The 15,720-nt window shown below is 43.6% G+C and overlaps 1 protein-coding gene across 2 annotated transcripts in view; it reads left to right on the top strand.

The window, feature by feature from the left end:
• Positions 1–869: 869 nt before the first annotated feature.
• The window catches only part of LOC134337486 (F-BAR domain only protein 2-like), an 82,533-nt gene continuing 67,682 nt past the window's right edge, over positions 870–15,720 (top strand). The window contains exon 1 of one of the 2 annotated variants that reach the window (XM_063032545.1): positions 870–893. Coding sequence is in view for 1 of the 2 variants with exons in the window: in XM_063032544.1 (XP_062888614.1) it covers positions 2,616–2,693 (78 nt within the window). In the remaining variant the exon portion in view is untranslated. Of the gene's footprint in view, positions 894–2,612; positions 2,694–15,720 lie in introns of those variants that run through there. The other variant, XM_063032544.1, reaches the window with a different exon arrangement.

A 15,720-nucleotide genomic window follows, 5' to 3' on the forward strand; every position in this document is an offset into this window, starting at 1 on the left:
CAAACCAACATCACCACCAGTAGAAACCAAGAAAAGATGCAATTTGCAAAAATTATTTTACTAATCCTATCCACGACCAATAAATAAATCAGTCATCAAAAGACAGAGCAGATTCAATGGGTCAAATGGCCTAATTCTGCTCCTATGTATGGTCAATCTTGGCAAGGTCCTGAACATGGACAGGAAAATTTTATAGTGTGAAATACATTCATACATATAAAATTCGAGCAGGTCCTACTGGTAAAATTGGGTGGAATTCCCCTTTAAGTAGCATGATTTTAAAGCAGCACTGTTTCCAAGTTCTGTTGTGAAAAGGTGGTCATCTTTTCAAAGTTCACTGAAAGTGGCAATTTAACTTGAAGGGAATTTGGAATGAAAGTATGAAGGATGTGGCGATGGAGTGAGGAGGTGGGAGGAGTGTTCTGCGGATTGTAAATACCAGCACAGAGCAGTTGTACTGAAGGGCCTGTTAATCTGCTATAAATATTATCATTCTTCATGGTAGAGAAAGATAAGGTGGATTTTACTGGTTCATTAATTACACATTCCCACAATTTCAGCTCAAAAGTGTTTATAACATTTTGTTAATTTGCAACAATCGTGCATTGATATCATGGAGTTTGGTGACTGACTTAGTCAATAAAATAATGTCATATACACATCTAATAAAGTAAAATATTTCCCAATCTTCGTAGAAGCATCAACAAACATACCTTGATGTCAAGTCATATAAAAAGTATTAGGCACATGGCCAAAAAGCTCACTCTTAGAGGCAGGGTTTACAGAAGAGATTTTTTTTTGTTGTTTGTTCATTCAGAGAGCATAGGGCATCATTGGCAAGGTTAATATTTTACTTGCTTGGGCCTGACTCTCTAGACAACTTCAGAGAAGTGGTAAGTACAAAGAGCCAGCCACATTAGTTAGCCCAGAGCCACAGATAGGCCGGAGTTCCTCCTTTGATGGCAATTAGTGAATGTGATGGGGGTTTTCAACAGTCTGGTAGCTCCACGGTCAAATTTGTAGATTTTATACAGCCTATTTGATTTATTTAAGATATCCCAGCTGTCATGGCAGGAATTAAACTTGCATCTTCGGATCAATAAGCCAATCTCCGTGTGCCAGACAAGAGGTTTGATCAGTAAAGTTTAGGAAGGGAATTTTAGAGGTTAGGAGTAGAGGCAGCTAAAAGAACAGAGCCCATCAATGGCCACCAGGGATGGGCAAAAGCTCAAGAATTGGAGTAACATAGGGATTTCAAAGGGTTGGAAGGAATGGAGGTGATTGAAAAGCTACTGAAGGATCTTGAAATGAGAGTGAAGGTTTCACAAAAGGGAACTATTACATGATAGGTGAATGGGATATGGTTTGAGTTCAAACACAGGTAGTAGAGCGAGAAAATAATGTACTTCGGAGTACCACGTGACGACAGGTCTGCCCACCACTCAATATAATCATGGCTGATCTACCCCTGGCCTCTTCTGTGTCCGTTCCCCAGAGCCTGACCTTTTAAAAGTGCACGCGTTTCCCTGAATATCTCTGATGACTGAGTCTCCACACTTTCCGGCGTAGAAACTTCACCGTCTCCCGCAAGAAAGTGGTTGCTTTGCACCTCAGTAAGATGGAGAATTAGCCTGGAGTTGTTGAAATGGTGAACTCTGGAGATTAGTGCTGATGAAGTGTCCCAGTCGGAAACACTGACTGGTCGCTTCCCTTCAGGTGCTTCCAACCGAGGGTCCGTAATGGTAGAGCTCCATGGCCACGACCCATTGAGTTCCCCCAGCTCCTTTGTGTGCGGTCTCGAATAAATTGGTTCCTCATTTCCTTCAACAGAGGCCTTGGAGCTCAACTGCAAGGGATTTGATGAATTTATTGGGAAAAAATGTTAGACCACAGGATTCCTTTAACATTGAGAAAAATTCTAAATGAATATAATCAATACACCACAGAAAAACTACACAGTCACGTAATGAGAAGGTGCAGTAAGTTTCAAAACGTGAAATCAGAGATTTGAAACTTTGAAGAAAGCGCAAGCGAGCTATACTGCGGAGTCTGAAGTTATATGATAAAGGCCTTAAAAAGTTATAATCACAGAGTCAGCGAACTTACATAGAACTTACATGGGATTCTTATCGAGCAAACCGAGAGAGTGTACATTTGTGGGAAAGACCAACTTCGGAGGCTATTAACATTTAAAAAATAATTTTAAAACTATGAGAATAAATCTCTTTAGTCGGATTAAGCAAGGAGTGTAATGTGAATGGACAGGACCGTTTATTTACAGTAGTTCCAATTTCTTAATTGTAGATTAGCCAGTATCGATAAATAAATTATTCGCCCCAAATAACCAAATTAGGAGGCAGGATTTCAAATAATGGACGTTATTGTTAACCAATTACTCGTTACTAAATGAAATAGTTGGCCAATAATCATTACATATTCGGCGAGCTTTATTAAGAACAGCCAATCGATATGAAGGGCTGGGTTTTAATTTCGGAAAGTAGGCGGATTCTAAAATGTGATTGACGGGTTTTGCGGGCTATGAAATGGGGGTGTGGCCTTGGGATTTGACGGAAGGGTGTTGTCTCCAATGAGGTAAAGGGGGCGTGGCCGGCGGTATGTCAGTTGTTTGGAGCAGTATCAGATCTGCAGCGGCTCTCGGGGTCGAGATGCAACACTTTGGGGGTAACTTCTGGGTAAGTGGGGTAATGGACGGGGCAATGGCCGAGGGGTGGCGGCACGCACCTTGTCCCGGGGTTTGCAGCCACCGGGTTGTCTGCCTAAGCTGCAGCAACAACCGAGTGTGAAGGAGGGCATCGTGCGGAGAAGGTGGGCGGCAGGAACAGTGTGACCCCCCACCCCCCCGCCCGGATGTACAGGAACCCGTTCTGGTGCTCAGCTCGGTATTGCTCCTGTACCCATCCGGCCTGAGCGTCAGCAGGCAAGCGACACCAACCAAATGCCGATTATTTCATAGCAAAATGCAAATTTAATGCATCAGAATTTCTTATAGCCTAACGTGTGTATCTCGGTCCGTATGTGTGCGCGCCTTTCAATGCCACTACCTCTGTGTGTGTGTGTGTGAGACTAACTCCCCGTGTTCCCTCTTTCTCCCTCTCTCCTTTTGTGCACCCCTGTGTGTCTATCGTTCTCACCCCTCTGTGCCTTTGATTGTTCGTGTGGATGTCTCTATATTTCCGTGCATCTCTCATACTCAACGACGGGCATTGTTTATTTTTGGTCTGTTTTTTTCTGCAATAAATAACGTGGAGAAATAGTGAATTATTTATTCGGTAATGTGTATCTTATCGTTTGTTCATTTATTTGAAGAAGAGGTGGTTAAGAAAATCTACGTTTTAGTTGTACCTTTCACAGCCGTAACGCATCTCTACGCGCTTTGCAGACTGGTGTAGTACATTAGAAATGTCACAGCTGTGTTATAGAAAACACGCAAGCTCCCAACCAAAATAACCCGATGGCGAGCAGCTCACCTTGTTTTAGTGCGGATAGTTGAGTAAATAGTGACTAAGAAACCAGAAATATGTGTCCTGTGTCTCAGCAAGCGCTGTGGGACCTTCTACGTTCACCCGGGAAGGCACACGGGGCTCTTGCCTTGCATCTCACCCGTAAGATGGCACTTCCGACGCTGTAGTAACCTCTCTGTAGTCAACAACCGGAATCAGGGGCACAGCCGACACTGAGCTGTCTCAATAACCTGGGAGGATACCATTCAGCCCCACAGTTAATTACATTTTTCTCCGATCTGCATCATTTTTCGATCTGCTTGCCTTGATCGTTTACTGTCCATAAGGAGCTATCTTATCCATTTTTGTCTATAAGGAGCTATTTAGTAAATAGCTTTTGGGAGAGACATTACTCTCTCTTTACACTTATGAGTGTTGTGCGTCAGTAGTATATAGAGTTACCTTGTGTCACAACAATGCATTGGGACAATGGTAGCAGACATCAAAAGAGTTACGTGATTCACGTTCAGCACTGCCTGATTGTGTTGCTTTTAGTTCGTGTTCCCTTGAGTTCAGAAGACTGAACTAAACTTGCCATGCTTTATTATGACATAGATTTGATACAGAAACTGTTTCCATTGGTAGAGAGGGGAGTGGGACCTTAAAACGAGCTAGGCCATTCAGAATGCTGTCGGGAAGCACATCGTCAGTCATGGTGCAACAGAATTCTGGCTCGCATCTCCCCACCCTCAAACAATTGCTGAGTTTCCAAGTGGTTGAGTTTGTTTGTTTCATTAAACTTTTCGGAAGTATTACAGGACCAAGGTGGGTGGCTGAAATGAAGATCAAAGTGAAAGGCAGAAGGAGCCCACGCTGTTGAGTGTTCTTCTGTTGACTTGGGTTGGTGATTTCCTGCCAAAGCACAGAGAGCAGCCACCGGTTTCCTGATCAGCATTTGTGCATCAAACAAATTACCCCCTCTATTCACAAACAAGAGAAAACCTGCAGATACTGGAGGTCGACTGTACTCTTTTTCCGTAGATGCTGCCTGGCCCGCTGTGTTCCTCCAGCATTTTGTGTGCGTTACCCCTTCTGTTACTCATTTGGGACCTTGATGTGCATAAATTGTTGCCCAAATATCTACCTTATCATAGTGGTTACACAACAGTTGAGCTTTCTTTGACTGGAAACCATTTTGTGATAGGCTGTGAAACATGATTCACAAATTTGTAAAGTACTGATGCTGGCAGCTGATTGGAAGTTGCTACAGTGTTAAGGGCTGTCACTATTACAAACATGAGGAAATCTGCAGATGCTGGCAGTCCTGACGAAGGGTCTCGGCCCAAAACGTCGACTGTACCTCTTCCTAGAGATGCTGCGTTCACCAGCAACTTTTAAATGTGTCACTAATACAAAATCTGTTTCTGTTTCGGGACTGCTCATCTTCCCTCCTAGAAACCGATCACCTGTTGTAACCTGCCGGCCTGTGCTAATTCATGCTCAGTATTCAAATGAGGTGGACTCTCTGGTTTGGCCCATTCTCCGCCCCCCCCCCCGTCATTGGGGCTTAATCCCCGATTGCTCATGATCTCCTCAACAACCAAGCTAAGCCCCATCACTGCAGCACATGGGGTTGGGGTAATATAGTGGTTGTTAGTCCAAGAGTCTCTTCAGATGGTTGCAGTGCAAACCTTTGATTATAACCCTAAATGTGCACTTCCTCAATCTCTGACATCCAGTGTCTTCAGCATCTGCCATTCATAAAATGCCATGAATTTATCCACCAGATCTACTGTAACTGCTAATCTCCTAACCCTCATTAATCAGGACCAGGGCTACAGGTGCATAGGAACACCACCCCTGACAGGTTATACATCAGGTCACCCAGCAGCACCGTTTGACAATGTATCACTATCCTTTCCTGGTTGCAGGGCTTCATTCTGAAATTTGTTCCTGTCCAGCTTTGAAGGCAGGGTCGTCTAAGAATACGGCTTGCCAGCAGCAGTGGTAGGCAGAAACCGCTGCTATTGCCAGCAATAGATCTATGCTCTGAATGGAATGCTTTAAAGAGCATGTAATGTTGGCTGTTGATTCCAGTATATTGACGTGGGGATATTTCACTATTATTATTTCTACCATTATTTCTGTTTTTGCACTTATTTTATTTAACTATTTAATATACATACATATACTTACTGTAATTGATTTACTTTTCTTTTTTAATCTTTTTATTAATTTTCAAATTCATAAACATAGCAACAATACTAATACAAAGAGATTGGGATTATATTATTGGTAATTGACATATGCAAGTAAAACTACAGATAATACAAGTATATTAGGCCTCCCAAACTCTTAATATAATTAAACATGATAAAAAGAAAAATGAAAAAATATCCAGGAAAAAAAAATGAATATAAAAAATAACAAAACTAAACCGAACCAAAAACTAAACTAAACAAAGCTGGGCTATTATATTACATCGAATACAATCATTTATGTCGTTAACTCCGCTCCTCTGTCCATATATTTTAGGTTAATAAAAAGGTTTCGGAAAAGGTCAAGCTACATCATATAAAAGTGTTGAATAAATGGCCTCCAAGACTCTTCAAATTTAACCCAAGGATCAAAAGTGACACTTCTGATTTTTTTCTAAATTTAAACAAGATATAGTTTGGGTAAACCATTGAAATGTAGTAGGAGGATTGATCTCTTTCCAATTCAATAAACTGGATCTTCTAGCCATTAATGTAACAAATGCGATCATCCGACAAGCTGAAGAGGATAAATAACTCTGTTCCATCATCGGTAAACCAAAAATTGCAGTAATAGGGTGAGGTTGTAAATCAATGTGCTAAATTGTTGAAATAATATCAAAGATGTCTTTCCAAAATTTTTCCAAAAGAGGGCAAGACTAGAACATATGAGTCAAAGAAGCTACTTCAGGATGACATCTGTCACAAACAGGACTTGTATGAGAGTAAAAACGAGCTAGTTTATCTTTAGACACGTGGGCCCTATACACCACCTTAAATTGTATCAACGTATGTTTAGCACATATAGAGGAAAATTTAACTAATTGAAAAATTTTCTCCCATTTGTCTATAGGTAAGTGAAGTTGAAGTTCCCTTTCCCATTCATTCTTAATTTTATCAGGTATACCTGGCTGTATTTTCATAATCATATCATAAATAATTGCTGTTAAACCCTTCTGATAAGGATTCAGACTTAAAATTTTTTCCGTGATATCAGTTGGGTATGAAATCGGAAATGTAGGCAGCGTGGTATTTAAAAAGCTTCTAATTTGTAAATATCTAAAAAAAAAAGGATCTGGGCAAATTATATTTGTTAGACAACTGTTCAAATGACAGTAAAGAGTTATCCAAGAATAAAACACGAAAACATATTATACCTTCATTTTCCATATCAAAAAGGCTTGATCCATAACAGAGGGTTGGGAAAAAAATTCGATATAATAGGGCTTGATAAAATAGATTTGTTCAAACCAAAAAATTTATGTAATTGAAACCATATTTGTAATGTGTATTTAATTATTGGATTTATTTTTTTCTCTCTATATTATCTTGTATTGCATTGTACAGGTGCCGCTAAGTTAACAAATATCACGACATATGCCGCTGTTATTAAACCGGAGTTTGGTTCTGATTCTGACTATTAATGGCCTGTTCCTGAGATAAAACACTGTACCAGGGGGATAACCCATCAGATCACGGCAGCAGCAGCCAGGCTGGGGGCACTGGTGGCTGCTCTGAAACTCGGCAGGGTAGGGTAAAGTCAGGCAGCGCAGTAGTTATAGGAGACTTGATACTTAAGGAGACAGAAAGGAGACACCAGGATGGTGTGTTGCCTCCTGGGTGCTCGGGTCCGGGATGTACTGGAGAGGTTGAAGTATATTCTCAAGGGGGAGGGGAAACAGCCAGAGGTCAGGGTGCACATTGGCACCAATGCCATGGGCAGAACAGGGAAAGAGGTTCGAAGCACTGAGTATATAGAGGCTTAAAAGAAGGATCTCCAAAGTCGTAATCTCCCTGTGCCATGGGCTAGCACAGGTAGAAATGGGATGATAGCACAGATGATGAGTGGCTGTGGAGATGGTGCAGGGGGCAGGGTTTCAAATTCTTGGATCATTGGAGCCACTTCTGTGGAAGGGGTGACCTGTACGTGAGTTGGACCTGAATTGGAGGGGAACCAATATCCTGGCCAGAGTCTTGCTGATGCTACTCTGGAGAATTTAAATTGGCTTCTCAGGGGGTTGGGAAATGGAGCTCCAGGTCGGTAAGGGAAGGATTGGACCAGAAGGAAAAGTATTGGAAAACCAAAATCAAATTAACAGGTACGTTGGGTTGGATAGTTTGAAGTGTGTATGTTTTAATGCCAGGAGTATTATGGGTAAGGGTGATGAACTTAGAGCATGGATCAATACATGGAACTACGGTGTTGTTGCCATTACTGAAACTTAGCTGAGATAGGGGCAGGAATGGATGAGTAATGTACCAGGTTGTCGAAGTTTTAGAAAAGATAGAGGTGGAGTTAAAAAGTGTGTGTGTGGGGGGGAGTGTGGGTGGTGGTGGAGTTGCACTACTGATCAGGGATAATATCAGAGCTGCATTCAGGGGAGACATAATGGAGGGGTCAGACACTGAGTCCATTTGGGTAGAACTCAGGAAAAGGAAGGGTGTAATCACACTACAAACCCCCTAATAGCCACTGGGACATTGAGGAACAGACATGTAAACAGATGAAGGAAATGTGTAAAAATAATAGGGTTGTTGTCATGGGAGATTTTAACTTCCCTAATATAAACTGGGACTTTCTTAGTGCAAGAGGCTTAGCTGGGGCAGAGCAACACACACAAAATGCTGGAGGAACTCAGCATCTAAGAAAAGAGTACAGTCAATGTTTCAGGTCAGGCTGAAACCCTTTGGCAGGACTGGGTTTCGGCCCGAAACGTTGACTGTCCTCTTTTCCTAGATGCTGCCTGGCCTGCTGAGTTCCTCCAGCATTGTGTGTGTGTGTGTGTGTGTGTGTGTGTGTGTGTGTGTGTGTGTGTGTGTTGCTCAGATTTCCAGCATCTGCAGATTTTCTCTTGTTTTAGATGGGCCAGAATTGGTTAAGTGTATCCAGGAAGGTTTCTTAAATCAATATGTGGATGGTCCAACGCGAGCTGTGGCCATACTAGTCCTGGTGTTGGGTAATCAGTCTGATCAGGTGACTGACCTTTTAGTGGGTGAACAGTGACCAGAACTTTTTAATTTTCAAGATAGCTAGAGATAAGGATTGGTATGGTCCTTGTGGGAGAGTTTTAAATGGGAGAAGGGCAAATTACGACAGCATTAGCACATACGAAGAAGCATTAGTTGCGAACACCTCTTCTCCTGCAGGTCCTTACCAGACATGTGGAGGGTGCTTAAAGATCAATTGCACAGAGTACAGAAAAGGTGTGTTCCCGTTAAAAGGAAGGACAGGGATAGAAAGATAAGAGCTCCTTGGATGTCCAGAGAGGTGATGAATTTAGTCAAGAAAAAAGGATAAGTATGCAAAGCTTCGGAAGATAGAATCAAATGAAGCACATAAGGAGAATAAAGAAGCTAGAAAAGAACTAAAGAAAGGAATTGGGAAAACCAGGAGGGCCCATGGAAAGTCCTTGGATTAAGGTGAATCCCAAGGCACTCTAGACACACATCAAGAGCAAGAAGATAACTATGGAGAGGGTGGGACCACTCAGGGATAAAAGCAGTGGGAGGGGGGGCGGAAACATTTGTTTGGATGCAGAGAATGTGAGTGAGGTACTTAATAAGTACTTTGCTTCAGTATTTACTAAGGAAAAGGATATTGAGGACCAGGTGATCAGTGCTGAGAGTATAAATACATTAGGGAGTTTAGAGGTCAAGAAGGAGGAAGTGTTGGGCCTCCTAATGAGTATTAGGGTGGATAAGTCCCCGGGGCCTGATGGGATTTACCCCAGGTTATCGAAGGAGGCAAGAGACGAGATCGCTGGACCCTTGACCTCTGTCTTTGTGTCCTCTCTAGCCACAGGTGAGGTCCCGGAGGACTGGCGAGTGTCTAATGTTGTACCTTTACTTAAGAAGAGAACAAGGGAAAATCCTGAGAACGATAGACTAGTGAGTCTCACATCAGTTGTAAGCAAATTGCTGGTGAAAATTCTTTGGGAGAGGATACATGAGCATTTGGAAACTCATAGTTTAATCAGGGAGAGCCAGCATGGCTTTGTGCGTGGCAAGTCATGCCTCACCAACTTGATTGAGCATTTTGATAAGGTGTCGAGAGAGATTGATTAGGGTAGGGTAGTGAATGTTGTCTACGTGAATTTTAGTCAGGCATTTGACAAAGTCCCTCAAGGGACACTCATCCAGAAGATTAAGATTCACAGGGTCCGCAGCAAGTTGGCTGTTTGGATTTGGAACTGGTTTTTACGTAGAGGGTCGTGGATGAAGGGAGTTATTCAAGTTGGAGGTCTGTAATTAGTGGAGTTCCACAGGGATATGTGCTGGGACCTCTGCTATTTGTGATGTTTGTAAATGAGCTGGATGAAAATGCAGATGGGTGGATTAGTAAGTTTGTGGATGATACCAAGATTGGTGGTGTTGTGGATGGTGTAGAAGACTGGCAAAGAATACAGCGTGATATAAATCAGTTGCAGATAGGGCAGCAAAATGGCAGATGGCGATTCACTCAGATAAATGTGAGGTGTTTCTCCTTAGTAGGGTAAATGCAAGGAGATTACACTGTTAAGGTCGAGGTCCTTACCAGTGTTGATGAGCAGAGAGATCTTGGGGTCCAAGTTCATAGCTCCTTGAAAGTGGCTACACATGTTTATAAGGTTGTTAAGAATGCTTGTTTTTATTAGTCAAGGCATTGAGTTAAAAAGTCAACATTATGTTGCAACTTTATGAAACTCTGGTTAGGCCACATCTGGAGTATTGCCTACAGTTCTGGTTGCCCCACTGTAGTAAGCATGTTGAAGCTTTGGAGAGGCTGCAGAAGAAATGTTTCCTGGTTTAGAGGGCATGAGCTATCACAAGAGGCTGGATATACTTAGGTTGTTTTCACTGGAGCACCATAGGTGAGGGAAGATCTGATAGAGGTTTACAAGATGGAGTGGATGGAGAGTATCTGTTTCCCAGGATTTAACGTGTAATACCAGAGGGCATCCATTGAAGATGAGATGGGGTAGGTTCAAGTGGAATGTGAAGGATATTTTTTTTACTCAGAGAGTGGTGGATGCCTGGTATGGTGGTAGAGGCAAACACATTAGAAGCTTCTTAATTGATGTTTGGATAGGCACATGGATGTAAGGAATTGGGAGGGATATGGACATGGTGTAGGTAGGAGGGTTCAGTGCGGGGTGTTTTTGATTTGCTTTTTAGCCGGGTCAGCACAGCAATGTGGACCGAATGGCCTGTCTCGTGCTAGACTGTTCTGCATTCTATGTAAGGCACCTAATGAGCACAAAGAATTCCACGATTATTATTCAGTTGTGATCAAAGAAGCTATTGCTCATCTTGACCTATATTTAAATTACAACTATCGTGACTGAGAACAGAGCACCTAGTTACTTCTCTCATCTCTGTTTTGGGGATCTTGCTGAGTACATTTTGCCTGTGGCCTTTCCAAATCCCAGACGTGACACACGTCAATGATACATCATCTGCCAGCCTCATTAGGGTGCCCTGAGACAATGAAATGGAAGACAGTTGGGAACCAATCTGGTGCTCGTCCCCACCCAACCTTCAAAGCACCAACCCATCTCACTCCCACCCTACACCAACACACCCAAGCAACAATTGTTCTGTGCCCAAGGAGGGATCTGCCAAAGTTACATCTCAGTTGGTATCCAGTAGCCCCAGGCCCTCCCCCTCACACCCCAGCCCCCCAGCCCACATTCCAAGTGCACATAGGACCAAGGCATTTACTGGGTTGTAATGCTTTCTGGAAAGGAATTGCCAGAATTCTGTACCTAGATAGACAGCTATACAAACTTGGTGTAGGGTTTTTAATTTAGAAAAATGCCCTGGCCTCTTGACAGAAACATCAATTGACCGAGTTAGAATCTCAGTAGAGGTTTTCGCAGCAGTTACAGGAAAGGAAATGCCTGGGAGGGATGGACACATTTTTGAGGGAGGCAGGGAAATCCTGCATTAATAAAAATGTTTATAAGATCGTGGGCTTTCTAAATAGAAGCAGTAAGATCTGACACGAGGAAGTGGTGTTAATCCTTCATAAAACATTAGTTGTTTTTCAGCTGGAATGCAGTGTACAATTTGGGCTCCCAAAAGGAATAATGTCAAGATCTTGAAGGGGATGCAGTGGTTTTTTTTTGGTGGGGGGTGGGTTCCAGGGATGAGGAGTATCAGTACTGTAAAAGGGCAGTGGGATTGCATTTAATAGGACCATTCAAAAGGGTCGACTACTCGAAAGGGAAATATTTGCAAAGCTGTATGGGCAGGAGCAAGTGAAGTACGTATCTGCAGAGCTGTCACAGTCTAGATGGGCTGAGTGGTCACCTCATGTGCTGTGAAGTTCAATGGAAAGCTGAAACTGAACCAGACATGGAAATGATCAAAGATGAAGAATTTGTGAATCATGTTTCATATCTATTGCTTGTCAGGAAATGACTTCCGGTCAAAGAAGCTCTATTGAATTGTAACCACTGTCATAAGGTAGAAATTTTGATAACAATTTATGCACATGAAGATCCCAAAGGAGTAAGTGAAGGGCTAATTTGTTTAATGCATAATTGCTGGTCATAAGACTGAAGGATGCTCCCCTGTCCTTCAATAGGTTGCTGAGGGATCTTCTCATGATTAAAGCTGCCCGAGGTTAATAGTAAATGTAGTTGAGGCTCTTTTGAGCGTGGAGTCACCACTTTGAAGGCAAATAGATAAACTCGGCTTGTGTTCACTTGAGTCCAGGTGATTGCAGTGATGTAACTAAGGAACAAGAAGAGACTATTTAATTTGGAGGAGGAGCCAAAATGTGGTACAAAAAATTCGAGCCAGTCCACTTGAGGCTGACGTGAGGAAGCATCACCATTGCACAACAGGCCACAGCTGCTGGGGAGACAATTAAAACTTACTAGACACTGATAGATTTCTGCTTTGTTCCTGTTGGACAAGGGTTTATTGGTCCAACGAGACCAAGAAAAAGCCAGGGCAAGTAAGGGGAGATTAACTGAAAGCAGATGAAGCTGGAGAAGCTGAATTATCTCCTCCCATTCCGATGTGCTGCGATCTTTAATGCGCCAAATAAGATGCAGCCTGAATAATTCAGTGCATTTCTAACTCTAGGCATAAACCAAATGTGCATGTAATTAATTGGCTGGAAATGAAACTCCAAGAAATAACCCGTCTGGCACTGCAGTGTTTAAGGAGCCTGTGAATGATTACAGCCACAGTTCCCTCTACACCTGCCCTCATTTCCTTAAATATTCTTGGATAAATTCTGCAGGGTTCTATTCTCTTAGGAATGCGCATAATCATTGTCAGTTTGTGGAGTGGATGTGCTAGCAGTATATTTTCAAACACAGGGCTGCTGGGGATATGTCACTTTCTTCTTGCTTTCATTATCTTTAATCAGATTTCCTTTTCTCTGTTTCCTGCTCCCACCAACCCACCCGCACCCCACTTTCTCTTATCTCACTCTTCAGACACAATGCCACCGTGCACTGTGTACACCGATTAAAATATTTAATCGAGAGAGAAAACTTGCATCTTTGTAGCCCCTTATCAATTTCAGCAACACACACAAAATGCTGGAGGAACTCAGCAGGCCAGGCAGCACCTATGGACGTGAATAGACAGTCGACATTTCGGGCTGAGACCCTTCTTCCGGACTGAGAAGGAAGGGGGTAGACGCCAGAATAAAAAGGTTGGGGGAAGTGTGGGGGAGAGGGAAGGTGATAGAAGAAGCCAGGTGGGTGGGAAAGGTCAAGGGCTGGAGTGGAAGGAATCTGATAGGAGAGGAGAGTGGACCATCGGAGAAAGGGAAGGAGGAGGGGAGGCAGGAAGAAGTAATGGGTAGCTGAGGACAGCATGTTTCAAAATGCCCTCCTGCTAAAGAACAACCATTCCGGACAGTGGCCATCGATGTAATGTAAGAAACGCGGCAGCAAAATCCCTGAGCAGCACACTGACTCTGCATCACACGTATTCTCCTCCAGCCCAGATAATGGGTGCCATGTCAAACCTGTCCCACTGTGTCATTAGATTACATTACATTAGATTAGAAGAACACACAGTCCTCTTTTATTGTCATTTAGTAATGCATGCATTAAGAAATGATACAATATTTCTCTGGTGTGATATCACAAAACACAGGACAGACCAAGACTGAAAAACTGACAAAAACCACATAATTATAACATATAGTTACGACAGTGCAACAATACCATAACTTGACGAAGAACAGGCCATGGCACAGTAAAAAGTTAAAAGTCTCTCGAAAGTCCCACATCTCACGCAGCTGGGAGAAGGAAGAAAACTCTCCCTGTCATGCCCGACCACAGTCCAACTCTGAGTTGTCCGAAAACTTCGAGCTCCGATTAGTCCTCTGACACCGAGTACCGAGCACCATCTCTGCCAAACGCTTCGACTCCAGCCTCGGTTGCCAGCAACAGGCAAAGCCGGGGATTTTGGGGCCTTCCCTCCGGAGATTCTGGATCGCACAGTAGCAGCGGCAGCGAACCGGGCATTTCAGAAATTTCTCCAGATGTTCCTCTGTGCCTTCTCACGTCTGTCTCCATCAAATCAGAATTGTGCTCGGCATCCTACTTACAAATACGATATCATTTCACCGGAGAGCTGCGTGCTCTGAAGAAGGGGTGATTTTTCTTCTCTATATCAAGGTGTTTGAACATTGTGAATGCCCTTGTGCACTTATGGTCTATTGTCCTCAGTATTAGAATGCTGTTCCTGCCTTGGGAAGAAAGAATGATCAGATTTATCTATCACATGTACGTCAAAGCATACCGTTTGCGTCAACGTCCACGCAGTCCGAGGGTGTGCTGGGGGCAGCCCACACATGTCGCCACGCTTCTGGTGCCAATGTAGCGTGCCGTAACCCGTACATCTCTGGAACGTGGGAGGAAGGCGGAGCAGGGAGGGAAACCCAGAGGGTCACAGGAGAATGTACGCATTCCTCACAGACAGTGGGAATTGAACCCTGATCGCTGGTGCCGTAAAGTGATTGCACCAACTGCAACGCTACTGTGCTGCCCCCTGACTGTGCAATGTAGAAGCTGCTTTATTCTGCACCTAAATATAGGTGCCCACAGCTGGTCACTGTTATGCTAACACAAACGAGGAAATCTGCTGACGCTGGAAATCCAAGCAACCCACACAAAATGCTGGAGGAACTCGGCAGGCCAGGCTTCATCGATGGAAAAGAGTACAGTCGACGTTTCGGGCCGAGACCCTTCGGCAGGAACTGGAGAGAAAAAGCTGAGGAGTAGATTTAAAAGGTGGGGTGGGGGGGGGGTGCAGCCGAGAGAGAGAAAGCCAAGGTGATAGGTGAAACCTGGAGGGGGAGGGATGAAGTAAAGAGGTGGGAAGTTGATTGGTGAAAGAGACAGAAGCCATAGAAGAAAGAAAAGGGGAGAGGAGCACCAGAGGGAGGCGATAGACGGAGATAAGGTGAGAGGGAAAAGGGGATGGGAAATGGTGAAGGATGGAGGGGTGGGGGCCATTACTGGAAGTCAGAGAAATTGATGTTCATGCCATCAGGTTGGAGGCTACCCAAACAGAATATGAGGTGTCATCACGACAGTGGAGGAGGCCTTGGATGGACATATCAGAATGGGAGTGGGAAGTGGAATTAAAATAGGTGATCACTGGGAGATCCCGCTTATTCTGGCGGACGGAGCATAGGTGCTCGTCGAAGCGGTCTCCCAATCTACATCGGGGCTCACCGATATACAGGAGGCTACACCGGGAGCACCGAACACAGTATGTGACCCCAACGGACTCACAGGTGGAGTGTCACCTATTATTCGTGTAATTATTAATGTATCTTGCAGGGCAGCACAGTAGCGTAGTGGTTAGCACAACGCTTTACAGTACCAATGACTAGGGTTCAATTCCCATCGCCATCTGTAAGGAGTTTGTACGTTCTCCCCGTGACTGTGTGGGTTTCCTCCCATCATCCAAAGATGTACCGGTTGGTAGGTTAAGTGGTCATTGTAAATTGTCCCGTGATTAGGCCAGGGTTAAATTAGGTATTG

The sequence above is a fragment of the Mobula hypostoma genome, chromosome 24, assembly GCF_963921235.1.
Source record: "Mobula hypostoma chromosome 24, sMobHyp1.1, whole genome shotgun sequence".
Classification (NCBI taxonomy): Eukaryota; Metazoa; Chordata; class Chondrichthyes; order Myliobatiformes; family Myliobatidae; genus Mobula; species Mobula hypostoma.